This window comes from Bombyx mandarina, chromosome 11, assembly GCF_030267445.1.
Source record: "Bombyx mandarina strain Sakado chromosome 11, ASM3026744v2".
Classification (NCBI taxonomy): Eukaryota; Metazoa; Arthropoda; class Insecta; order Lepidoptera; family Bombycidae; genus Bombyx; species Bombyx mandarina.
Window position 1 is genome coordinate 10,105,435 of NC_143218.1, and position 27,804 is coordinate 10,133,238.

At 33.1% G+C, this 27,804-nt stretch overlaps 2 protein-coding genes across 19 annotated transcripts in view; both read right to left on the minus strand.

Moving 5' to 3' along the window:
• The window catches only part of MYPT-75D (Myosin phosphatase targeting subunit 75D), a 42,093-nt gene extending 26,289 nt beyond the window's left edge, over nt 1–15,804 (minus strand). For 6 of the 7 annotated variants that reach the window (XM_028186508.2, XM_089730929.1, XM_089730928.1 and 3 more), the window contains exons 1-2: nt 15,548–15,804; nt 14,840–14,924 (exon numbers count right to left, since the gene is read on the minus strand). In XM_028186508.2, the coding sequence (XP_028042309.2) occupies nt 14,840–14,919 (80 nt within the window). In that variant the 5' untranslated portion in view covers nt 14,920–14,924; nt 15,548–15,804. Of the gene's footprint in view, nt 1–14,839; nt 14,925–15,040; nt 15,123–15,547 lie in introns of those variants that run through there. The other variant, XM_089730926.1, reaches the window with a different exon arrangement.
• Nucleotides 15,805–16,465: 661 nt separating this feature from the next.
• Nhe2 (Na[+]/H[+] hydrogen exchanger 2) overlaps nt 16,466–27,804 on the minus strand; it is a 48,082-nt gene continuing 36,743 nt past the window's right edge. For 4 of the 12 annotated variants that reach the window (XM_089730935.1, XM_089730932.1, XM_089730934.1 and 1 more), the window contains exons 10-20: nt 27,418–27,543; nt 27,183–27,340; nt 26,862–27,000; nt 25,679–25,819; nt 24,703–24,793; nt 24,159–24,254; nt 23,049–23,249; nt 22,111–22,164; nt 21,543–21,725; nt 20,490–20,829; nt 16,466–19,957 (exon numbers count right to left, since the gene is read on the minus strand). In XM_089730935.1, coding sequence (XP_089587061.1) covers nt 19,768–19,957; nt 20,490–20,829; nt 21,543–21,725; nt 22,111–22,164; nt 23,049–23,249; nt 24,159–24,254; nt 24,703–24,793; nt 25,679–25,819; nt 26,862–27,000; nt 27,183–27,340; nt 27,418–27,543 — 1,719 coding nt within the window. In that variant the 3' untranslated portion in view covers nt 16,466–19,767. The remainder of the gene's footprint in view (nt 19,958–20,489; nt 20,830–21,542; nt 21,726–22,110; nt 22,165–23,048; nt 23,250–24,158; nt 24,255–24,702; nt 24,794–25,678; nt 25,820–26,861; nt 27,001–27,182; nt 27,341–27,417; nt 27,544–27,804) is intronic. The other 8 variants (XM_089730938.1, XM_089730939.1, XM_089730940.1 and 5 more) reach the window with 8 other exon arrangements.

The following is a 27,804-nucleotide window of genomic DNA, read 5'->3' on the forward strand; positions in this document are numbered from 1 at the left end:
ATATAACACTACGATATTATATGTAAAAAGATAATGCCTTGAACATGAATTAATTTAAAACTTCATATTTAGTCTAAGCGAATATTAGGAAATAACGTGCCAACTTACTATTCAAAACGATTAATTCGTAAAATAACTTGTCGCTCTGATATTTTTATTCAGACTGAGATTAATATTACTCACGCCTTGAAATCAAACGTGAACGACTTTTTTGATGTTCGAACACTACAACACTGAAATTAGTGTGTCTATGTCGATCACTTGAGCTAACTTTATAAATATATACATAAACATATAATACACCAATTGTTTGTAAATTTCATTAGGAACTATTATGATTCAGTGAGAGCGTGAAGCATTCGTTTTCGTGCCTCAATTTTTTTTTTTCATTTTGTCATTTTCTACAATCTAAAAATATTATTTCACATTAAGCATCTTTTATGGATTCAAAGAATCGCAGAAGATACGAAAGTCACACTGGCTTTATTTTGTAACAATTTGAGGGTAAGTTATATCTTTCCTTGAATTGTTACAAAAGTTGCTCTTAAAATGATTGTCTTTTTTATTTGGCACTATGTAACATTATGGAGTGTAATATTGCGCTTTGATCTTTACAAACGCCTTAGGTATTTTTAGTACGTTTTTTAGCATCACCTATGTTTGTTTATGTAACGGAATCTTTCAACGTAATTTTCAATAAATTTAAATGACGTCAGATTAAATTGAAAATTTGTACATCGACCAAGCACTGATTATTAAAAAATATATTTTATATAATTACTTTCATTTCAAATCCTAACTTGGAGCATCAGGATAAACTTTCTTTTGTGGATTGCTATTGAACCGCTTTTTTTTTGTTTTTTCTCTATATTCATTTCGTAACATCCGGCAGACAAGCTCACTCGTTATCTGCATTTACCGGAGCCCATTGACTACAACGTAAAGGTCACTGTCCACCGTGAGCCATAGGAGTAAAAGCTCAATGTTTGCAACAATTGTCCAAATTATAGAAATAGAGGGTATATGCGGGCTCGCAAAAGAACCACTACTAGTCTACAATATAGGATTTAGGATACATAAGGTGTAGATGTATGTATAATAGAACAAAAAAATACTGCAACAGCTATTGGTGATCTGGATCTTTTGATTGATACACACCACAAACATATAAAATTTCGTATTACAGAATTTTATTTTTCGCACCTTCCTTCGCAATTTTATTTATCGCATCGATATCTTTATGAATACCTAAAATGAAGTTGAAATATTTAGTATCATCGTAGTTGTATACTTTATTTGAAATACCAGCTATTGGTTTTCATCCGCATTTAAAACATTCCAATATTTTTCTGTAAGGAGTCTTGCTAAATATCTATTAGACAGACAATTTATCCAAAGGTTGTGTTTACATTATCACAGTTTATTTCGGATGCTATAAATGAAGAAATGATCTAGTTTATTCGACCCATGTAAAATGCTAATTTAATCCATAAAAATTTATTTGTTCCGCCAAAATCTCGCATCGGTTCTTACTTCAATAACTGTAAATTGACATGCAATCAAAAGTGAAAATGTAGGTTTCACTTCAATACAACGAGCTGTACCAGATATTGTACCTGATTGTTTGTTAGAAAAATACAATTGTTTCAATTACGTATCACTAAATTTTACGACTTATACCCTACCATAAAATTTACAGTTTCATCCAATCAATTCTGTCACCACAAACGACCATGAGATGTCTTTTGTTTTGTTTGTTTAGGCATCAAACAAAAACTAACCGATCGATTTTGAGGAAATTTCTTATTTAAAAGTCCTACGCTTAGACATACTTTTACTGGTGGTAGGACCCCTTGAGAGTCCGCGCGGGTGGGTACCACCGCCCTGTCTATTTCTGCCGTGAAGCAGTAATGCGTTTCGGTTTGAAGGGTGGGGCAGCCGTTGTAACTATACTGAGATCTTAGAACTTATATCTCAAGGTGGGTGACGCATTTACGTTGTAGATGTCCATGGGCTCCAGTAACCACTTAACACCACGTGGGCTGTGAGCTCGTCCAACCATCGAGCAATAAAATAAAAAAAAATACAGGACACCCAGTATTTTTATTTTATCTCGCTAGTATGAAGGGAGCGGAAAATTTCACAGTAAAACGATTATTATTGAACCAATTGAAATCAATGAAGTCTGCTGAGCTCTCGTTTGATCAGTCGAAATCAACATACGCTTGTAATTTTTATTATACGTATTTACAAAATAGTAAAAGAAAGCACTGTATACGTAGCTCATTACTAGAAATCCTAAAATATTAGTACATACTAAATTGTAAGAAGTAAAAAAAAACTACTCATATAAATTAGACCATAGTCTTAAATACATTAAAAATATGAGTTTTTGACTGTTTTTCTTCGCATTCTGTTCGTTTTGCGTCTTCTTTATCCGATGACTTGAAAATTTGTTAACTTCTCGACACTTTAAGGAAAGTTTCTGTTACCATCTAGCCACTACAGAATAATCTCAGCAGATTTCATATAACATGTGCCGTGACAAATCAAAGGGCAAATCAAAGGCAGCATTGCTGGGTTTCACACACTTTCTATAAACAATAATCTGTTTTTAACCTTTTCTATAAACTTATTTCATTATTAAAATCAAAAAGACTTTGGGGTTTATATTCTATTGTAACCACAATGGTTACGATATAATTTTTACAAAACATTATACAATACAATTAAATTTCGAATAAGAATGTAACATTACGGACACGTAGTGCCCAATTTTCCCATTAATAAAAAGTTTTAATGTGTTGAAAATTTCACACATGTAACGTTTGTTATATTCGAAATTGTTATTAAGACTAGGCTTTATGCCGATTCTAAATTTCCAGAATTGAGAAACTAAAGAAGTCGAGGTCATAAATGATAAGCGCCCGGTAAACATCACGAGTACCTAATGTGACTATGACTGTATTCAAATACCGCAGCAGGTGTAAACACTTTTAATCGATACATTGATGTGAATCATTTAGGGTAGTTTTCACCAACCTCCAGAAGTTCGATCAACTTGAAATTTTCGCAAACATTACGCTCGTAATAATTTGAATACTTTAAGCCTAATATCCTGTCCAGCTCACCGAGATAAATAACGTAAAAGGACACATAATGATTCTCTCTTTTATCATCATGACAAACAGGGCCCTGAAACTGCGATACTTTAAGACAAATATTTTGTTTGTATGGAAACTAGCGACATCTTGTAGCGGACGCCCCTAATCTTATATGTTGTTAAAGTTAAGACATTTAATTATTATTGTATAGCAAAACACAGAAAATAAAAAATTTATAAATAATACAAGTCTGTATTTGTTATAGACAAATTGACAAGTTAAATTTTATCAATTTATGGTTTCTGAAAATTTACAAAATCCTTCATTAAAATTAAAATATAGGATAGTTACTGCCATCTACAGGAGCAATGAGAAACTTATTGAAGCGAAGCCATCTAGTGGCCGACGCCTGTAAATATTTTTGTTGAGTGCTTGAGTTGCTCATCTATAACTAATTTATGTGTATTATCTATGATGACAAATGTGTCTCAGTGCCGAAACGTTTTACGATTAAAATAAAAACAAGAGAAACCCGATTGTAAAAAACAGCAGTGTGATTTACATCAAATCTTACAAATAATTAATTGGTAGCTTTTAAAAATAGTTGTTGTAAACCAAAACACGTTTACGCTTTTTTTATAGACAAATATATTAATCTAAATTAGTAGGATACCCAAATGTGTACCCTTTTCACGATGAAGGAATAAAAAATCGTTGAATAAAAATCAACCAGAAAAGTTATGAATTTACAAAACTGCTGGTGGGATAGGATGTAAGCCTGCATGTAAGTAGTAAGTACCATCTGGCTTATTTCTATCTCTTATATTATATGTAACGATTTGAAGGATTATAAGGGTTATATTATATAACACATTTGAGGTTTTACTCTCATGTCTCAAGTTCTATTGGCTCCAGAAATAACAGCTTAACGGACCATAAGGTCATTTGTCAAGATTTAAAAATTGCTGTTTATCTAGAAATCTGTTGGGTAAATTTTTTTTCAATATCCCAACACTGGCTCAGTTTGACAATGGCTGCAAAAAATCCGCTCCTCTCGCTTTGAAGTTATTATTAAGTCAAATCGTATTTCACCACAACATCAAGTGTATTAACACAATTTGAAATGAACTAAACAAATTATGCAAATGTGTACTTTTGTATTAAGAGTTATCACGATTGTAAAATGAACACGACACTGTTCTCTCAATACTAGCTGCTATTTATTTTTAGAACTGACATTGTGCCTCGTTTAATTGAGACCACGTGATTAATTTCAGGTACTAGACATGCCCCGTAGATTCATTCGCGATAAATTTACAATCCATCAAGGATTTTCAAGACCATTTTGCATTTTCCGAAGTTTAAAGAGTTTGCTTGCGTTTGATTTTTCAAAAATCCATGCTAACTACAAAACTCGGCTAAGCCAAGTTTTACGCATCTTCATTGTGTGTGACATCGTTTGAGTACAACATAATTGATTCGCCTTCCGTAAATTATATACATCAAAAAGCCACATAAGTCATCATGCGTTATACATGCTGTTTAAATGTATATTAAACTATTAGATTAACATATATTAGAGATATGTAATCTAAACTAGTATTAAAAATGCGAAAGTAACTCTGTCTGTCTGTCTGTCGCGCTCTCACGCCAAAACTACTGAACCATTTAAATTAAATTTGGTACACAGATAGTCAGAGATAGTCACACAGATAAAGTCAGACAGTAGCGTAGATAGTCACACAATAAAAAAAGGACATAGGCTACTTTTTAATGCGAAAAAAGGTTTGTAAAGGGTTGAAAGGGAGGATGAAAAGTTGTATAGAAGTATCGTCATTTTAGAGCTAAAATATTGAAACTTATTTTTTAGCCTGAGGATTCGATATAAATAAACATGACACTAAGTTTACACATCAGAATAACACATTTGCTATAATTTATAAAAATATATTGAGAATTATCCAAAATATAAGTACGAAGGAAAAAAATGTGCCATCTGCGAGGTATTTTTTGCGTGCGCCGTTGGAGTTACATGTATATAATGTAAAATGGAAATGTTAATCTCAAATGGTTCTACAAAAAAGCCCGTGACAGCACGAGTATCTATCTTTTATTTGTAAGAAATTATCGCCAAAATAATTAATCTATATATATAAAAATGAATTGCTGTTCATTAGTCTCGCTATCTAGTCTAATATATACGGCGAATACATCATACGCAAGACCCTAGAAAACTGGGATGGAGGCATAACCATAGGTGGTGTCGAAGTGACGAACCTGCGCTACGCAGATGACACCACTCTGCTTGCCACAACAGAAGCAGAGATGACAGAGCTTCTGAACAGGACGGAGCACATAGGGTTGGAGATGGGACTCGCCATCAACAGATCCAAAACTAAAACCATGGTCGTTGATCGCACAAAAAAGTTGGAGCTTAGTGGAACACTAAACCTTGAGCTTGTTGACAACTTTATTTACCTAGGCTCCAACATTAACAATACTGGATCCAGCGAACCTGAAGTACGACGGCGTATTGGAATGGCAAAGGGAGCCATGACCCAGCTCGGTAAATTCTGGAAGGACCATAACATTACCCAGAAAACAAAGACAAAACTGGTGCTCACTCTGGTCTTTTCCATTTTTCTATACGGAGCGGAGACCTGGACCCTTAAAGCGGCTGATCGCAAACGCGTGGATGCTTTTGAGATGTGGTGCTGAAGAAGAATGCTCCGAATACCTTGGACAGCGAAGAGAAGCAATCAGTCTATCTTAGATCAACTGCAGATCAAAACTAGACTGTCCACACTCTGCCTTCGCCGCGCTCTCGAGTACTTCGGTCATATTGCTCGAAAAAAACCGGATAGCTTAGAAAGACTATTCGTGACAGGGAAGATCGAGGGAAAGAGACCGCGCGGGCGCAGTCCGACAAGGTGGTTCGACCAAATCCGCACCACACTAGAGATCCCATTCCACGACGCCCTTCATGCGGCCAATGATCGGAGGCGCTGGCGGGACATCACAAGGAGTAAAATCATGTCGAATTATAATGGTCACGACCCTCAGCAGTGAGGAAACGACGCGAGGAGGAGGAGGAGTCTCGCTAAAACTCGAGAATGGCTGGACCGATTTGGCTAATTTTGGTCTTGAATTATTTGTGGAAGTCCAGAGAAGGTTTAAAAGGTAGATAAATATGAAAATACTCGGAATTAAATAAAAATAACAATTTTGTTTTTCCTTTGATGTGTCCCTCGTCGGACGGATTCCTTTTGTTTGTTTTAAGTTTTATTTTATACAAAAGTTTAGGTCTTTTGTTTGTCGATTGAGGCAGTACGAAGTCTGCCGGGTCAACTAGCCATTAATATAAGAAGAGGAAAGATTACAATTTTTGTTTGTTACGTTCTTTTTTTTGTGTTTGTTACTGTGAGGGCCAGATTTGTATAAAAGAATATTCAATAAGATCAATAATAAATTACACTTCCCGAAGCGAAGCGAGGGCGGGTCACTAGTTATTTATATTTTACGATAACATTTATTGAATGATCGTTGTCATTTATTTAATATAATTTATAATTATATTTATGTAATATATTATTTTGTTATTAGTGCCGGTTGCCTAGTCTAATCTTCAATACTGGAGTAGAATGTTATGAGTCCGCATATTACACCACTGGGTAACATGTTTCTGCGCGATGTAATCAAATGTTTGAAGGTAATCTGAAATATTCGAAGAGGATTATTCCAATGCAATTGAAACTGAGATTATTAAGGTGGATGACGTTGTACCGTATTGAAAATGAACTCATTGTATTTTTTATTTATTTAAAATATATCAATAGTACTAATGAAATATTACACATTTTGGATTATCAGTTCGTATTGGGTTTACAAAATGGATTCAAAAAGCGAACTTTATCTGTTTATCATTTAGAACAACGTCCGTCGCGTCAATGTAATCTTCATTGAAAATTTTGAGTTACTTCTCCAACATGTCAAAGTTATCAACGAAACCGTTAACCGCTGATAATTTTCTATATAATACTTCTTAAATTTATTATCAATACTATTTTTAGTGACACTTTAAAAAAGCAAGTAATATGCCATATGATTTAATTCTTATTTACTGGTCTTTAATCATCGTAGATTATAGCACTCAAGCTACTACGGTTTTAGCCGGGTTCCTGTTTGAATATGGATCTGCTAAATCTACATGTAAAATTATGACATCAAAATTTATACGTAATGACGTTATATAGCAATTCTGTTGTTTTTTTTTCTACTTACAATATTGATATCGGTAATCGTTGGGGCAACTAGAATTTAATATTGTGCGAGCGTCTACAAAATATGTACGAACGCACGCTTTTGTTAATTTAGCATGTATCTATCTGTCTATGCAAAATAATATTTCAATGTAATTTTCACAAATTACAAGACCTTTGATGAACTTGAAAATTTTAAACACTTATCAATGATCCTGATCAAAATAACCAGCGAAAAAAGCACTGCTTGTACTTTCAGAATTTCAGACTACGGTTCCAAAGCATATTCTTCATGCTCTACAGCCACTCATCGCTCCAAGACGGCGAATGCAGCGATTTCCTTTCAACCAAAAAAATAAGCGTCTCTGGTACCGTGTTTAGTAGCACCATAATATTTATTTATTTATTTATACTTTATGCACAAAACAAAACTTGTACACAGGCGGACTTAATGCCATGGGCATTCTCTTCCAGTCGACCATAGGGTGGTGCAGAGATAATGCATGGTAGGTGCATTGACAAAAGAATAACAAACACAACAACAAAACAAAAAAAAAAGAACAAACTCAAAACAAAAATCTTCCTTAAAATAACATCTCAGTATTATAGAATACACATACTACAATTCAATATACCTATAAATAAAATAGTAAAATACATACATACACATAATTACACACAATAATATACATGTAAAGTAATAATATATAAATACACATGAAAATACACAATTTAGTATTATAGTTAAGAATGGCTAAAAGTAAATATATATAATATAATAATAATAATTGAAAAATGAAATAAACTAGTTTGGAGATGATTCTTCCAGTTTTTTGTGGATGTGTTCGCGAACTTTGAGTTTAAAAGTAAAGCGATTGCTGATCATCCTGATTTCTTTGGGAAGCGAATTCCATAATATTATGGACTGTACAAAGAAAGAAGAATGTAAAAAATCTGAGCGATGGATAGGACATTGTAAGAGACGATTATGTGAAGAACGTAGAATTTTCTCATGGCTTGCGTTCAAGTATCTAAAATGCGATTTTAAGTAAGAGGGTGAGGAGGCAGAGTCCAAAAGAGAAAACAAGGTAGAAAGCGCTCTCTCCTCTCTACGCTGACGGATCGGTAACCATTTCAGACGAGTTCGGTGCGCGGACACATGGTCATATTTTCTAAGATTGAAAACGAATCGAATGCAATTATTGAGAAGGCGGTCTAGTTTGTTGAGGAGATCTGCATTCAGGTCATAGTAGCACACATCACCGTAGTCTACCATAGGGAAAATTAAAGTCTGCACAAGCATGGCCTTTACATTCGATGGTAGCATATTTTTTAGCCGATAGAGAGATCGCAAGGTCCTGATGACTTTTTGACTAATGGATGTTATTTGCGCTCTCCAACCAAGTGTAGTGTCAATGTGTAATCCAAGATTTTTCACGTTTCGGCTAAAGGGGATGATTATGTCATTGAAAACAACAGGCGGCAGCTTAAAATTACTGATCTTACTCATATTTCGATGGCTACCAACAATTATCGCCTGGCATTTGGTAGGATTCACCGCCAGACCAAACCTATCGGACCAATTTTTGATTGATTTTAAATCATTGTTTAGTTTGGTAATAGCGTCCGATATGTGATCAACATCGGTTTGTGCGTACAGTTGTAGATCATCGGCGTAAAGATGAAATGCACACCGTAGCTCAGGGGTGAGAAAATTTATAAAAATTGAAAACAAGAGAGGAGAGAGGACACCGCCTTGTGGGACGCCAGATTCAAGATTACACCAGTTTGATGAGAGTTCGTCATTACGAACAGATTGCTGACGTCCCTGAAGATAGGAAGAGAACCAATCCAACGCCCCTTTTGAGACGTTGAGATGAGAGAGGATGGAAAGAAGGATATCGTGACAAACGGTGTTAAACGCGTTTGAGAAATCAACCAAAACTAGTATAGTAATTTTGGATTCTTCCAAGCCCACCCTGATATCACCTGTCACTTTCAGAAGCGCGGAAATGGTACTGTGGCCTGGTCTAAACCCAGATTGAAAAGGGCTAATTAGGGAATTATTAAATATAAATCGAGAAAGCTGCTTATGGACACAGATCTCGAGCACTTTGGATAGGAAGGGTAAGATTGAAATTGGGCGAAAGTGATTAGGAACAGAAGGGTCAGGAATTTTAGGTAGGGCACGAACATAAGCTCTGCGCCATAGGAAAGGAAACTCTCCGGAGTCAAGAGAGAAGTTAATAATATGATAGATTGCAGGTAGGAGACAGTCTAGGATAGTTATAATCATGCGGCGAGATATGTTGTCATATCCCACCGCATTAGATTTAATGGAAAGTATCACTTTTCTTATCTCAGAGGGGGCAACTGGAAAGAGCTGAAAGGGGACAACATCTGGACGCTTTAGGCCAGACAAATAAGCTAACGTTTGATTTTTAGTTAAGGGATCTATCACGGAGGATGTGGAGAAGTGTCGGTTGAGATCATCTAGTTGAATAATATTTGGAATGTCCAAACGTCGCGATCTGCCGATACCCAAAGTTCCGAGAAATTTCCAAACATCGGCAGGAGAAGAAGAAGCGATATTATCCAGAATGTGACGGCGCTTGGCATTGCGTATCATTTGATTACACCTATTCCTAGCAGACTTAAAAAGGACCCAATTATCTTCGATGCGATTCTTTTTGTATTTTCGAAAAGCGCGATCTCTGCGACGCATGGCCATCTTAACTCCTTCAGTCATCCATGGTGCAGGCGTTCGTTTCAGTTTTACTTTTCTAATTGGGGCATGAATATCGTATAATTTGATTACGATATTATTGAAAATTTCGACTTTGTGATCAACTGATGCAGCATCTACTAGGGGATCCCAGTTTATCTCCGCTGCATCATTTCTGAGTTTTTCAAGATCCATACGAGCAAAGCAGCGCCTGTGCAGGGTCTTGGGAATAGGTTTTGGGGATTTAAGGATATAGGTAAGAAATATTAGGTCATGATGAGAGAACCCTGGAGCAGAATGTTGACCATGAGAGGAAACTAAGGAAGGATTCGAGGTAAGGATTAAATCGAGCCAGGTGTCTTCACCGACGGTATTCAGGTGCGTAGCTTGTAGTTGCATTAGATGAAGAGTAGCTGATTCAATGATTTGAAGAAGCTTCTGGGATCTAGGGGAATTACCAGAAAGGATATTTGTGTTGAAGTCACCCATGATGATAAGATGTGCGTACTCAGAGCCCAAAGATTCTAATACTGTTTCGAACTCAGTAAAGTAATCAATATTAGGGGGACAATAGGTGACACCAATTACAGTTTTTACTCTCCTAACACAAACCTCAAGAAAAAGAAACTCCGCACTAGAGTTGGTAGAAGAAGAAGACAATATTTTATATGGAAACGTGCTGCGGAGATAAATGGCCACACCACCTCCTCTACCGACCGTTCTATCATTACGGATAAGAATAAAACCTGGGAGAGAGAAAGAGGTCGACAGAAGAGTAGGCTTGAGCCACGTTTCAGATATCAGGATGACGTCGACGTTGGTATTGTAAAATGTATGATACAGTTCGCTATAATGACTGGCTACACTCTGTGCATTGATGTGGCATACGTTGAACTGGCAGCCAGATTTGTGGTCAAAAGTATGTCGTAAGAAGTCACCCAAGGTGTCGGTGGCTGAACCAAAACTTTCCTCTCCAGAAGACGTACTGGATTCATTGGCAGAAAAAAAAGAATCATCATCAGTATCTGATACACCTGATAAAAAAGACATAAATAATAAATTTAGAAGAAAAACAAAAAAAACAAAAAAAAAGTGTCTATGTGTAAAACAAACTAATCTATATAAATAAACTAATCTATATTAATATATACTAATCTATATAAAACTAATCTATAAAATAAAAATAAAAAACTATCTAAAAATATTTTAAATAACAATTTGGTAAGATACAATCTATATGCATTAAAAATCAAATAGAGAAAAAAAAAAAAAATTTATTAATAACAAACAAAAAGAATAAAGCTTATATCTCAACACCACCTGCCAGCTAACACCAATATAAAATATAGAAGATGTAAATTAAATTCAGTGAGCATCAAGAAACATTTAGAAAGCATTAATAAATATAATCAAAATCCAAAACACAAAACAACAGAACAACTACACTACGTCTGGTACGTTTAAGTAGTCTGTAACTGATTTTATACCAAAATACGAATGTTTTAAACTGTGTCATGAACCACCAACTTCATTGGACTGAATGAAAACAAAACAAATAATAAAATTATTGGAATAGAACTTAATTTATACAAACTTAAAACTACTTACCTAAAAGAAATATACAGATACTACAGAAAAAAAAAGAAAAACAAAAAAAAATATGAAATAAATGACATAATAAAAATACATACACACTTTTACTACATCGGTATGGTAATTTTCGAGTTGCCTATCTAAAGAACATTAAAGCACCATTACTTCCGAATTTTATGTTTTAGATTTCCTGCCTCATCACTCTTTCCACTCACATGAGGTGCCACTGAAGCTTTTGGAAACTTCAACAGCAAAGGGCTCAGCTCTTCCATAGCTGTTACCTTATGACGTGTTCCATTAGTTGTCTTGATAACTATGATTCCATCCTGGGTCCAGCAGGATCGCATTCCGAAGTGAGCTCTTGCCTTGATAAATATGGACTGCCTGGGCTTTGTCAAAAACTCCTTCAATGAAATTGAACAACCCTTTAGGTTAGACTTTGCTCTCCAAACATTGGATTTAATGTTTTCATTAGTGAACCTCACAAGAATGGGCCTGTTATGCTCCTGACTTCGCGCACCAAGTCTGTGGCATACTTTTATGGATGAAGAAGACACATTTTTCAAGGCCAGCTTATTATTTAGCACATTTAAGATGACCGAAGTGCAATCCTCTCCGTCAACCTCAGTACATCCCTGGAAAAGCAAAGTCTTGCGTCGCTGCCGAGTCTCCAGACTATCAATCTGCTTCATGCACTCTCCGATTTGTGTCCGGAGCAGCCCAAGTATGCTAAAGACCAACTCTCTGAACGTACGGAACTCTTCAGCAACTTTATTTACAGTTTCCTTTGCAGGTCCTGCAGACTGAATCTGTATTTCAAGCTCACCCATCTTCCGTGTGAAGTTTTCTTCTAAGTTCTTTTGAATAGTTAATATTTCAGCAAGTTGAGACATGATGGGCTTGAGTGTGAGGAACAAGATGTCACTTAAATGGTTGAAGGTGTGCTGGCTGGCGCTTTGCAGCTTTATTTATGACACATAAGCCGCTGCAAACGTTAGTACTAAATCACAAATACTTGTGTACAAACTGGATGTTAAAAAATATTGATAAAAGATTATGTTTCTAATTTTCAATAAAATTTTATGTTTAAAACACGTTTACACTTTTTTCACACCTACCCACTAATATTCACTTCACGATAGTAAAATAGTTATCTCATTAAAACGTTCTTAAATCCCACATCATAAGATCGCGAACGAAATGCACAGTATCTATGAGATCCGAAATAAAAACACTTTTATGATCGACATCAATAAAAATAAATAAAAAAAATACCAAACTTAATGACTGCAACCGAGAATCTTTACATATATGTATTATAAAAACAAGACAACTATTACAATTATGCAAGAGTCCATAAGACAACAGATTTACAAGGACATGAGTGAAGTAGTCGTTCACTCCCACGGTCATTGTGCCAAAAAACGACGTATTTTACACCCGCAAAAAAATATATAGTGAAAGTTAATTAAAAGCGAACGATAAAATATCGGAAACTTCGTTTTCTTCTAACTGATTTTAAAAACCAAACACAATTGTTTGCAAAAACTTTTGATCATTATTAATATATTTTGATCATTGATATTGATTCTTATATTACATCCATATTAAGTACCTACTTTATGACCACCAAAATGTCTTTATTATTTTCATTTCACTGTACCTTTTGTATAGTTTATTAGTTTATATTCTATTATTTTTTTGGAAAACGAGCTTACAGATCATCTGGTATTACATTGTTACCAGAGCCAATAGACATGACAAAGTGAATGTGGCCACCCATCTTCAAATCTCAATCTACTACAAACTGACCGATTGCAATAATGGTGATTTAGGATGCTCTTAAATTTTGTACATTTTGTGAACTAAATTCCCTAGATGTAGGTCAGAAAAACTATATGATAAAATATATACTGCTAGCTGTTCATCTGTGTGTGTTACTTTCTTATCATTCATAGTATTAATGTAGTAATATTCTCAACTATCTTCCTACGTAACTACTCCATAATATTAAATGCCTGGTGCTGGAGGTAGTGAATGTTGCCAGTACACATGAGCTGTTCTTACCACAAATAGGGTAATATTAAAATTTTAGAAGATCATAATTAGAATAGATTTAAATTCAAGATCGTCCTGAGTCATCCACATAATGGAGCGTAGGGGTTCCGTTAGTAATTTTCAATTCAAAAAGGTGGTGAGTTTGTCTGCCAACCTTTGCTTTAAGCCATATTTGCAAATTAAAGTTTATAAAATCAGAGAAATTTATGACAACCTGTGAAATACAATACTTGCAGTAAACATGTTTGCAATAGGTATACATTTATAAGTATGGTAGTATGATCATTAAGTATAATTATAATTTACAACCATTATAAGTTGCAAATGCATTATATGTAGTTTTATCTCGACAATTTTAAATTCCATTTCTTATTTATACTTTCTTACTAGAACTTTTAAATTCCATTTCTTATTTATACTTTCTTACTAGAACTTCCAAAGATGTAACTATTGCTGTTGCATGTGCATATTCAAGAAATCATAGCGTTTAATTACAATCTTATATTTTCAGAGGTCTATTGGGGCTAAGACCTTTTTATAAGGTTTTCTGCTGTTTATTAGTAAATAAATCTTTCAGTTGTAAATTTGTTGGGATTTGAGTAATTATTTAACAAGGAAACTAATTCTCTGAAGCACCAACAGCAACTGTTACCTGTACTGTTGTTATTACAGAAATAATATACACAATGAGAATGAACAAAGAAACAGATATTAAAATCTACATTTTAAGAATTAGGTGTGAAAGTGTCAATAGCTTAGCTTTGTTTACTTCAATATATTGTGTAAATAATTTATTTTGAATGCATGTTATTTATAAATTTAAAATAAACAAGAAATATGTTTGAAATTTCATATTTGGAATTCTGCTATTCATGGTATTCAATAACAAATACTCCAGTTAGGTTGTGAATTTGTCTACTATACTACTACTGTTCTTAAAATAAACATCTACTATATGTTTCCATAGTTAGTGCAAATTTATCTAAATAAATATTTTTTTATTTATTTAATTAAAGCCTAACTGAATGCATTGACTTTGCAATGTGAATACACTGTCCTACTAGAATACACATATTAACTGAAATGTTAGTTTCACTAACCTTCTTGCTAAATGTAGCCGTTCCTGTGTGGTCAGGTGTTCCACCTGGACCATTTCGGCCACCAAATCTGCATGCTCCATTTTGTCTGCAAATTTCATCGTTGTAAAGTATCAAGTATTTTATTGAACTTGTTATTATAAAATTTTTGTATTAGAAAAATACTACTGAACTGAATATTTTTACAATAATAATTTGAGTTACTTTATAGTAAGATTCTCTTCAGATTCGCCAGTTTCGGTAGAATAGAAACATTGTATATTTTTCAGTACATTGATTTCTGCCCATTTGTTATTTTATTACTCAACAAAAGATCTAGCTTTAGTTCTATGATTTCATCCAACATTAACATTTTTGAAAAAAGTTATCAGATCATTAAGACACTGCTGATTTTAACAATGCAAAATGCTATAGCAAACTTATTGATATATGACATGACACTGATAAGATAATACAAGAGCCAATGTGTTGCCTATAAGTAACTATACCAATTTTCACCAGTTACATTTAGCGATCAAGATTTAAGAAATAGTTGTTTCGAATTAATTAATGCGGATAATTTAAAAACGGTATCATATTAGAAAGGCGCTTTACCCAACACATTTTGTTTTTAATTTACTTCAAACAAGATATATTTTGTAATCGATACATAAAGTTTATCGTTTATTACTACACTCTATGTTATATTTATATTAATATCGTACAACTTACCACCGTCCTAGTTTATTACAAAGCAAAAGTATGTTTCATATTTGTATTGATACATTTGCTGCACAATTCAATCGTTATATTTCTCGGAAAAAAAAGATATACATTCAAACCCACTCTTTCACAGTATTATCACTCAACTAATTTGATACAAAAAATTACAGTTACTTGGCATTTTCCGTTATTTTCATGAAAATTAAAACAAGGAGAAAAATCACAAGACGGCAATCAAGCAAAAACTTTACTGACAAGCAATGTGCGGTGTTACAAGTGTACATTCACACATCGCTATTATCAGTCGACTTTTTTAATTAAATAAATAAAATTTATGAATTTATCCATGAAATGAAAAATATTGTTCTAAAATTTTATTACCGTTACTATTAAATTGACTTGTAATAGTAATACTTTTAATTTAAACAACCAAAATAAATGCAATGAGTAAAATTGCCATTTTAAAAATGTAGCTGTGAAATGTTTTCGTGGCACAGCTGTTATCTGTCATTGCTTTAAAGATTATAAAGTGGCGCCAAATTCAAAATTTTAATTAACCCAATGGTGCGTGGTTTGAGGTTTAATGGAAATTGAAATGCTGTTTGCTTATAATAATTCACTTTATATCTAATAATGGAAACAAGTAGTTCAAATAGTACACCAGAAAGCTTGTCGCCGAATTTATAATTAAAAAGTAAAGTAAGCTTTATTATTGACAATTTTAAAAATGCAATAAAGAAAAATATGGACAATAAATACTTTAAGCAATGGCATCGTAAGAAACCGATTGCCATTTTGAAAAAAAGAAGAAGAAGAAGTACCATAAAATAATAGGAAAAAAATCGTATAGTTTTGTTTCAAGGTTTAGGTATGAACTAGAACAATTCTTAAAAAAAAATACTAATTTCAATACAATAAAACAACCAATTTGCATCTTAAATATTTATTTGGTTAATTCCAAATTATTCAATTAATGCATTTATACATAATTAAACAATGCTGCTTAGAAAAAAAGAGCGGTGTAGATAATAATAAGTAATATATCTAGGCACTATTTTTCTCAATTGACACACCACATTAATTCAAGCAGTACATACTTTTACAACGTAAGTATAAACTAAATATTTTACATAAAAACGATTGATGTAAAGCTAGTTAATTCTCTCCCTTACAGTTTTCGTATTATTTAATTATACTTATTGTAAAAGCCCGAATTTATTGTGTAACTCAGTAATTGTAATTAGTTTATATTTTCAAACCAAAATATAGAGCTCAGGGGCTTTAAATATCAGTAGAAATAACATTTCCTTTTTTAAATTAAGACATTAAAAGGATCAAGATGAACTCATTATTTCTCAATGGAATAATCTAGAAAAAGTTGGAAAACAATTTTACAAACAATTTTGTAAGCCATTATGTTAAATCTATACGCTTCAATAAATATAAAAAAAATATCTAAATATGTAGTAACTATCAGAAAATGATATTACTTATTTAGAATCGAAAACCACAATAGACGTCCTCTGTGGATCTCGATTTCAAATCTGCAACAAAACTATAGCTTGTTTCTGAAAAACGTCTGCTAGATTATTTAGAAACAATTTTAATGGCTATTTTCAGGGCGTTACTATTTTTCCTCTTTAACAAACATGCCGCTGATTCTAAAGTATTTATCTCTTCCTCTCGGCCATCGTGTACATAAATATTTTTTCAAAATACAATATATAGCCTCTGTATTTAATTAATTTTGTTTAATAAACGCAAATAAACTGATATTAGTATACTAATACGGACTAACCTCCTGAATAATGTACGGCTTCCGATAACTAGATACATAGTACATACCCAAAGTCAAAGTAGACATAAAATTTGTAACATGACGAAATTTACAATAAACAACATTAAATTGATGGGAGATAGTAAAACTTTCAGCAATAAAGCACACTTGGAATCATTGATGAGCCAATCCCAGCGTTTCGACTAGAGCAAATATTACTATTCATCTAACAACAACTTCAACGACTTTCTTATTATTAAAACTTTATTATATCTTAAGTTAATTTTTTTTTACGTTAATCATATTATAATGTAGAAATCCCTAATTTTAACTACCAAAAATGAAAAATTGCGTTATTATGAACACATCCATGATAAAATAAAATACTGAACGAAATGTTTTTTTTTTCTTGTGCGTGTCAGCTCCGACCCGCGATTGGAGTTTACTCTTTAAATGCAATTTGACATTAAATATACAACAGACAAAGGGGGTAAATAAAAGCAGCTCTCATAATACTGAAACCAAGTATGTATATGCTTTTAGTCATGATGGTTTATATGGATTTTATAGATTATTTTACATAAATAATACGGGTACTGCTATGTATTTTTCATTACGTATATTGGTCTGTTACGAAAATATATTTAATTCTGCTAAGATAGAGCTAGTAGAATTTGAATTAGTTAAAATAAATGACCCTACATTCATATTTTAACTGTCTTATTTATTTATGCATTATAATAAATTTATATTAAATATGTTAATAGATATTTAAAAAAAACTCAAACTAGATGAGGCTAGATAGTTGAATATAATCCACTTTGATGATACAGCCCACTTTTGGACATAGGCCTCCCCTGAGGTTGGCGATTATGTGCTATCCGGAAGATTCCGGCGATTTTCAAAAGGACTTCAACCTCTTAGGGAGTAAACTCCAAACATATCGCCCAAACTATAGACTATTCACTGGCCAATAACTTTATTTCCATCCATACCGACACATTCTACACTGCCCATTGTCCATCAATTTTGTTTTATTTTGTAATTATAATCTAATAATACTAGTATTTTTTTTCTAATACACAATACTTATGTATCGAGACATATTTGCGAAAATTTAAATATTTACTGTCTTTTAGTATAAAATATTTTTTGACAGCAAAAAAAGATATATCGGCTAAGGGATTCCGGAATAAAGGAAAAGTCTTGTAAATCATATTCTTATTCGTCTATTTATCTATTCTTATTCGCCTTAAGAAGTAACTACACAAATCGAAATCGCGGCTACTAACATATAAAATTAAAGAATGGCTTTTTTGCAAGCTTTATTTTGTCTAAGCAGTTATGAATAATTATCAAAAAGCATGAATTTTGATTTCTACAATGAATCCAATCCACTCAAATAGCTTAAATATTGATTTTGCCAATGACATAAGAATATAACTTATGGTAGGACCACCATCTTCATACTAAATTATAGAATTAAGGTAGTAAAGGATACAAAGTTGCCTCAAAAATAAGTGAGACACAAAAATAATTGAATGTAACGTCTAGTACTAATTTTAAATATTGTTTAATCTAATAACAGTATTGTCATTGGCAACGTGGCGCCTTTAAAATATATTTTCAATTCACTTACGTACTTACTTACCTTAGTTTATCCGGCTTTCGTTAATAAATTTACAAATAGCATATAAAAATACATATTATGGCACATCACCACGCGCCTGGTGGAGAAAAATATGCGATTATAATTATTAAAACTTTTTCATTAACTTTCCTTAAAACAAAAATCTGAAGAATTTCATTTACGACCACAGTAAAATAAGTAAGTACAAATTATAAATTATCTAAAAATGAGTTATATGATGCGTTACGCAAAAGCTATATTTAGGTTCAACTCAAGGATTTTGTTGCGTAAGAAGGTATTTATACGCCACCTTTACTTATCAATCACCTCATAAAACCAAGCTTTACTCACGTATTCCCTAATATTTTATACAAGACATCAAAATCACTCGCACAAATGAGAGCATCTTTTTTTCACTTCAAAACTTATACATAACTTCAATAAGATATTAAACACCAAATTTAAATATAATGTGCGTTACATTTCGCTACGAAATTACTACATTTACAAGTGATTGGTACAAATACCTACCTCTAAAGTACCGTCTAAGAATATTCAAGGATTGAATAACTCGAATGTTAAAAACGGAAGAATTTAATTCGAACGTTCTTCCCTCTAACTTCTACTGAAAGGTTTCAAATTTTATTACTTCATGCAGAAATTTATTAACTAATTTTTAGTCAGTAATCGCACTGAAATCCATAAGTTCACAGTACTGTGTCTTGATGAGAACATCAGAGTCCAAACTGGAAATTCTTAGGTTTATTCTAGTGTCCTATATTTTAACAGTGGCAACCTATCAGGGTCACCACGACGCGGCACTCAGGTGTTTTCGTCGGAGGAGTCCTCTGATGATGAGCTAGTCGTAAGGCTCGAAGCTAAAGTTAGCTGGCGAATGAACGGCTCCCGTCCCAGGCTCTGACCTAGGGGAAGACGCCTGACGCCCATCCTTTCACTTTCCGGCAACGATTTACAACACTTCTCTTCTGTTATTGCATCACGCGACATTGAACTAAAACAACATATACGTACACATTACTTCCATGAATACCATCTACCTACAGTATTTATATTTATTCAATTATTTCAGATATATCGGAAAAGCTCGACCAATAAAATACAGGCCCAAAGTAAACGGAAAACACAATTCATTTACAATACTTGTTATTTTATAATTAGTTAATTCGAAATATGTCACGATAACAAATTTTTTTCAAGCAAATTTATACACAATATGTCTCCACTAACGACTTCCTCCACGATGAACGAAGAATAACACAATAAAGATCACAAAATTTATATGGTAAATTTGCAAAATCACTCGTCATATTTTGCCCAAACTGTATGCCCGCACGGTTCGGTGCCACCATCCTGCCTATTTCTTCGTGTCTTATGTGTTATTTTACGGTAACTTGAGCGATACAAAATTCGCGAGTGATAGCGCATGAGACTTGACTACAAATGTAGTTACATTAAGAATAAATCCACATATAATAATGTAAATTACACTAATGCTTAACTAAGGTTGAATATTAAGTATGTACCCTGTCAACTCCATCATGGAACCTCGCCGGCATTGTCCTCGTTGCGGTCCTTGCATAATACTAGCTGGTCTGCTAGATGCACCCAGAGGATCAGAATGGGCCACGTCCTCCATCAACAACACAGACGGACCACCCAGGCTTGTGCTTCGTTTCGATAATAAGCTAGGACCTTGACGTAGCCCACCGTCTTTTGAGGACGCTTCGCCTTTACTGGTACTCTCTCTGTGCCCCTCGGAATCAGATAGCACAACAGCTTCAGCGGCACCTTGGGTCGAACTAGAGCTCTCTCTTCGGAATAAACCTATGATAGATTTTGGATGCTTTGGCTTTTCTATACCACCTGACGGTGGTAGATTATATTAAAGGAACGTCGTGGAAAGGAAGGGGAGAAAGAAAAAACTGAATGAGAAAGTGTATATCGAAATTCAAAACGGTATATAGTCTAAGAAAAATAATGTTAACTTAGAAATAAATATTGAATCGCCTAAGAAGTGCACAGTTCTTGAGAAAAGTCGTTGATAGTATGATGCAATGTTGTGCAACAGGTTTAAGTGTGTAAAAATGTGATAAGTTATGAACCATTTTTGTCGTAAAAACAGAAAAACTAGTTTACCTACGACATCAAAAATAGTTTTTAAAAAGCTTGAGTTCGTATTGTATGTAAACTATTCTACAGCAAAGTATAAACTAAAAAGAAAATGGGATTTTGTAGGAAAAAAATGAAAATAGTATGTAGTACCGTAAGACGATTTAGTATTGCAGTTCACAATGAAAAAAGGAAAAAAAAAACATTACAACTGAATTATAACTTCCTTTTCAAACGACGATAAATCGGAATTTAAATTTATATTTTTATTTATTTTGGTAATAAATTAATGTTAGATTATGTAATTTTTAAGCTCTGTCGAAATATTTCGGTACATGCTATAAAAATATATTTATTATAATACTAAATTTGGAAACACAAAAGATAGCGAAAAATAAAATTCCAAGTTCCTTAAAATGGCAGTCATTAAAACGAAATAATAATGTCGTTTCATAGAACGGATTTACCTAAGAAAGTAGAGGAAGGAGAATTATAGGCTAGATATTCTTTGTTTGAAGCCCATGAAGGAAATTCTGATTGCTTGAGGGCACCAGATCCTTCAGCTTCTTCTCGTTTCCATGGCAACATTGTCTCCGTTGCTGTTGGCGTCGCCACTCGAGCTTGCTCAGCCACGATCATGTTGTAGTTATCTGTGAAGATGGCATTGTACGCTGTAAATTTGATCGCTCTTTCTTCGTACTTTTTAATTCCCACGATCATTATTTTCATGATACAGCCTAACTTTTCATATGAGCCATTTAATCCATCTCAACATCTGCACCTAAGCTGAGAAGTTTTATAGCTACACTTTTTTGGCCACTCGATGAGTTTTGATACAGTATCCTATAATTTCATTGATTTAATAATTGATATTTAATCTTGGTCTTACATCTCGGAATTTTAATACGAATAACGCATATCTCCTTTATTTTATGTTACACGAATTCTTAATATTTTTCCTTCAAAATATTTTTTTGTCATTTCAAATTAAAAACAAAATAACGCAAAGGACTAGTGAACTATAAAAATAGTTACCGTTGTCATCGGACAATCTTCTTTCGTCTTCTTCTAGAATGTCTTCGTTGGGAACTGGAAGGAATATTGACCAAATCAACATCAAGATTTTAATATAAATGTGGAATATTTGTCGCCAAGAGATTATCTACATATTCCGTAAGCACTTAAACATTAGTCTATGTTTATGTTAAAACCCCACTAACTTTTTATAATTTGAAACAATCTATAAATAGTAAGAATCATTATAAAATGACGTTACGCTGATAACAGATGATAGTTGATTCAATCTCATTAATTTACCCATTTTTCATTTATCCAATATCATCTACTGAAATAACTGCTAATTTAACATTACGAATCATAATTCTTTTTTTTTTAATAAAAACAACCTGATAATGTAAGAGCACTGACAATATTGAATTTTATCCAGACACTATTTTTAATGCTACTTACCTTATAATGGAGGAACTAACCACATGTGCTAGTTGTACAAATAATAATATGAAGCCGCACAAAATACGCTTGGAAACTTTAACAAAGCAGCTTGGATAAAATAGAACAGTGACATTTATTGACATAATAATATTTATGATTATTATAACATTGTATGTGTTTTCCATGCATCAATTAATTTGAACCATAGAATGTCTATGTAGATCTAGAAATATGAGATGCGTCTGATGAAAAAACACTTAATATTTTTGAAATACAAAATTTATGGCTGTGTTAAATGCAAGTAAAATAATAATTAAACAGTTTTGATAAATAAAGAGATGGGTAATGAGTAATGTTAAATTAAAAGAAGGCAGGTACAATTTTAAGCTCATTATTAAATCATTAAGCAACAGATAAAGAATCGCAAAGCTTATTCCATATTTTTATTTGATCATCAGACGCGAATCTAATCAACATAATATGTAGTGATGTGAAACGTCCAGATTCGTATAAACACATACCAAAGTTATACGTGGATCTGTCCCTTCTCCACGGTAAGGATTTCTCAACAGCTGTCGGTAGTATCTCTTCGGGCGTTTTAACGTACTGCTTTATTATCCTCGCCTTAAGAGGATTAAATCCGGGCAGGTTAGCCAACTGGTTTAAAAGTGAACTACTATTTTCTTTATGCGAAGACGTTGGACTGACTTCTTTGTAGCCGGCTGATAAAATCAGCGACGCCAGTTGTCGAGAGATTTTGATTATTGCGGTGCCACATGAAGATTGCCGGAAGGGAAGAAAACAACAATCAAACACAAATGATATTGAGAACAAGCGAAGATAAAGAGCGGAGCTTAAAGGAACTACATCTATTGGAAAGGTAATAATGATAATGATTGTAATGATACTTCAGAATTTAGAAAAAAAAACTGCCTCTTGGAAAGTTATAGAATGTTTAAAAGAACAAAAATAGTTTCAACATCAATTATGTGATTTATTTTTACTAAAAAATTTTTGTTTCCAACATACAGAGGTACGAATGGTTTTAAAAAATTAACGTCTAAAACACGAGTGTCGAATCAACAAAAGAAAACTAAAATAAAATATTTCGAAATAACGAATTATAAAGTATAACAGAGCAAGCTAGGTACCACAGTCACGTCTTAGCACATTCCCACATTAGTAGCCATCTCAACACTTCGCTTGGAACTCAGCAAATTAAAGTAATTCGTTTAGAAACCAGTCTGGTAACGAATACCCTGTTTTTAGCTTGGAAAACAAGTTATAGTGCATACAATGAAAATGTACAGACAACATCGAATGATTGGATTCGAATTACGATTTTTGCTATTAAGTAACATTACTTTTTTGACTTACACACATACGAACATATGCGGTTATCTATTTTAACATCAGCCAAATTCCATGGTATTTTTTTTACTGCATTTTAATAATATCAAGATAAATATAGATATACGCAATAAACAGTTAACTTTTTAATATTTGAATAATATGTTTAGACGCTTCACGAAATTTTGATATAAAAATTGATATAAATTGTTTTGATATAAATTTAATTCAAATCCAAGCTTCATTACTGTCAGACTAAAGGTTCCATGCAGAATACCTACGCGGGGATTTGGCAGTGAATGTAATACCGCCGTCGTCGCCGTCCCGTCTGACTTCCCGCTCTTCGCCGTCCTCCTGAAGTACCTCGTCGATATAATCTGCGAATGCGATTCTGAAATATACTCTCTTAACCAAAGTTCTAATAGTATAAAAATAATTAATTTCATGTAATAAGTGTTTCTACATTTACATGTACCATGAATTTATCGCTACGTTAATTTCTATTTGTGGGAACTGAAGAGGTGTTCGAAAATTATAATATATAAATGTTCATGAACACTAAAATAAATTTTAAGTGCACCAGTATATAATTGTTGCCACTTAGACTACTATTTTAATTTTAAAGGTAATTTCATGTATAGTGTTTGTATTACCTAATGTTTTATATATCTAATGTAACAAGAAGCATATTATGTGCTTGCAAAAAAAAATAAAAAAAATAATGACTTTGGAAGGAGTTAAAGTAAAAAAATAAACCATAAATAAATACTTGAACCCACACGTGCATGCGACTGACACTCGTAATAATAAAGAATAAATAAGTACCTAATCTATAATACTTTATTTTACCGTGCGTGAACTGTTTAGCCGAACCGTTTTGCTGGAATTCCGGGAAAGTAACGTGATTTTTTCCGTCCTGTAAAAACGTACACACCATCATCATCAACATTCTACGTCCACCGCTGGACATAGGCTCCCCCAAGGTTCGTCATAATGACCGGTCCTGCGCAGCCTGCATCCACCAGATTCTCGTGACCTTTAGTAGGTCATCGGTCCACCTCTTATAAGGGGAGGCTTAATCTACGCTACGCTTTCCGGTGGTCGACACTCGAGAACTCCTCGGGCCCAGCGTCTATCTGTGCTACGCACAATGTGTCAATCGTGCATAATCACACAATTACCGATCATCGTTTAAGCGACATTTCGCTTAATTGTTTGGGTGCGGGCTGTATGGGCCGGTTGCTGATATAAAGAAACTTGCGCTTTGTGCTGCAATACGGCTGCAATTTTCCCTGTTTAAATTTTGGAATTGCCAACATTAATACACGACATTTATCTTTGTAATTAAAAGTGCGTTTAATTTGGTTTTAGCATAAACAGTTCGATGTTTTTAATTGATCTTCAATTAAGTTTTCTCTATTCAAATAGCTGAAGAATTTTTTTCGTTATGATATTTTTTTTAAATTTTATACTTTAAACGGCTTTCGCGCAATTATTATAATCATCTTTTCATAATTCGTAAGCCTCAAAACTTAAAACACGTCATTCATTGAATTTCCGTTAAATTAACATCACACTTATGTTTTGACACTTGAAATCGGTATTATCCTCGTTATTAAATAAATAAATGAAATAAATCACAAAATGAGCACAGGGCCCATCTGATGGTAAGTGGTTTCCGACGCTTACGGATATCAGCAAGGCTCTTTTCAAATCTCGTTTACAAACAAATTTTATAGCTGAACGCGGACGCGATAGAAATATATATGAAAACCCATTTTTTCAGTTAGAATATCTTAACCTGTTTTCCACGTTTGCTCCTTTTATGATGATGTTTCCTGTCACCGACCCGTCTGCGTATGTTCATGTGGGTCTTGTAGTTGACTTGTATACCGAGATCTCGGTCGTTTACGGCATGTCGGCTGTAGCTTAGGCGACGATGCTAAAATAAATTTGAAACTACAATATTTTTTTAATCACACAATGCTGCTGGTGTTCTAATAATATTAATCTTTTATCATAAAATATAATGCAGAATTGAAGTGAAACTTCTAATGCGACTTCCAACAAGGTTGCGTTAAACGTTTAACGCTACCATACTAAAAAGAGACAGAGCGAGAGTGAATGCGTGACATTCGAACGCATGCACGTAATATACCTGTTACAGGCCAGTGCGAGCGTTAGCAACGAGTAGCGTTCAATATTTTAATGAAGTTTGTAAAAAAATATATATATTTATTTTTCTATCTATAATTTAAAGTATATATAATATAAATATTGAAGATGTCGCATCTCTTATACGCAGCTTTCCCTATTACAAAAGCAATTAAATTTAAGCATGAAAAATGAAGAAAACCACAATACTACACATTGAAAAAGAAGTTTCACTTCATTCACGTGCACGAAGTTGCACGCGCACCGTTTTTTTTTTGTAAAAACATTTCTTATGAGGTATCAAGGTGGTAATGATTTTACTTGAGTGTATATAGGACGAAACATCCTGCACATAGTCTTATATAGAGAACACACGTATTTTCATTTTTTTAATGTGGTAAATATTAGTTATTGTTCGGTATGTAATATAACATAGCAATTCGGTGTATACGATGTAAGCTTAGGTACATTCTAATTTAAGCTCTATGTAGGATTCATAAGAACTTAAGAAAAACTATTATAGACATTTGTACGTGTAATAGTTGTTATAATGGTAATATCAGTCCAAGTGGTTATACCATTTTTATAGTAGATATGAGGATTATGAGGTACCTCCATCACTAATGACAAAATGATCAAGAGGAAATTGGGAGTTTCCGTGACATTATCACCCCAAACATTCTATTTTATTTTTTTCGTCTCGGGCCAAAAGATTTTCAAAATTTAAAATAATGAAAAAGCTTTTTTTTGTTTCTTCTTTTTTTGTTTTGTTGTTCTGTTGTTTTTTTTAAACGATGGAATCCACGTAATAAACAATATATGTAACTCACCCGTCTAAAAGGCTTGCACAATTCTTCAGCGAGCAGATGATGGATTTTTGCATCAGTGAGATCTTTCTTAGAGGGATTGTATTCTAGTTCCTGCATGTCTATGTTCCAAGTCGATGTATCTATTTGACTAAAACTTGGACTGAAAATGAAAAATTTACTCTTAATCTAAGTAATTTTCATTTTAATCTAAATTGAGTGTTTATAATACTTACAACGATAATGCCGGTTAAGGTTTAGTTTGTTTAAACAAAAAAAGAAAACACTTTGAAATTGTTTGTTCCAAAGTTAAAAAATATCATATCATTAGACTAGAAAACTAACCTTCCATTAAAGTTTGTGTTTGTGTAATTTTTGAAAATCGCCGACATGGATTCAGCTCCGGAAATGTTACCGATCGTAGAAGCATTTCTTTGCATATATTCTATGGCGTCTCTCATAGCTAATTTCGAATAAGTCTCCAAAATCTTCGGTTCCGCTCCCTAAGTCATTATTAAAACAGTAATTAAATTACAATGGTTAATTAAGACTTAGTAGAAGTAAGTCTTCTAATCATTACCTGATAATTTCTCAAAAGGAATGGCCTGATAAATCTATTGTCGAATCTTTTAAATTTATCACGCATATGATGATTGCCATGTTTGCCGAGAATATCTTCAATGCCTGCCATCAAGTGATCCATGCACTAAAATAAGGAAAACATAAATGAAATACTAAATCAAAATATTAACGTGAGAATAAATTTATTTCATTTGTGATTTTTAGTTTTCTTTAAGTATTTTTAAATAAAGGGTGTAGCTACAAATTTGTATGCGTATTAAAATTGAATTTATTTTGATTTTATGAATTTATCTAAATATAATCATAATATTTTTACTGTGTCTTTACTTATGTCAATACAACAATTAAAATACGTATTGATTTATTAATTAGTCCTTTTTTTTTT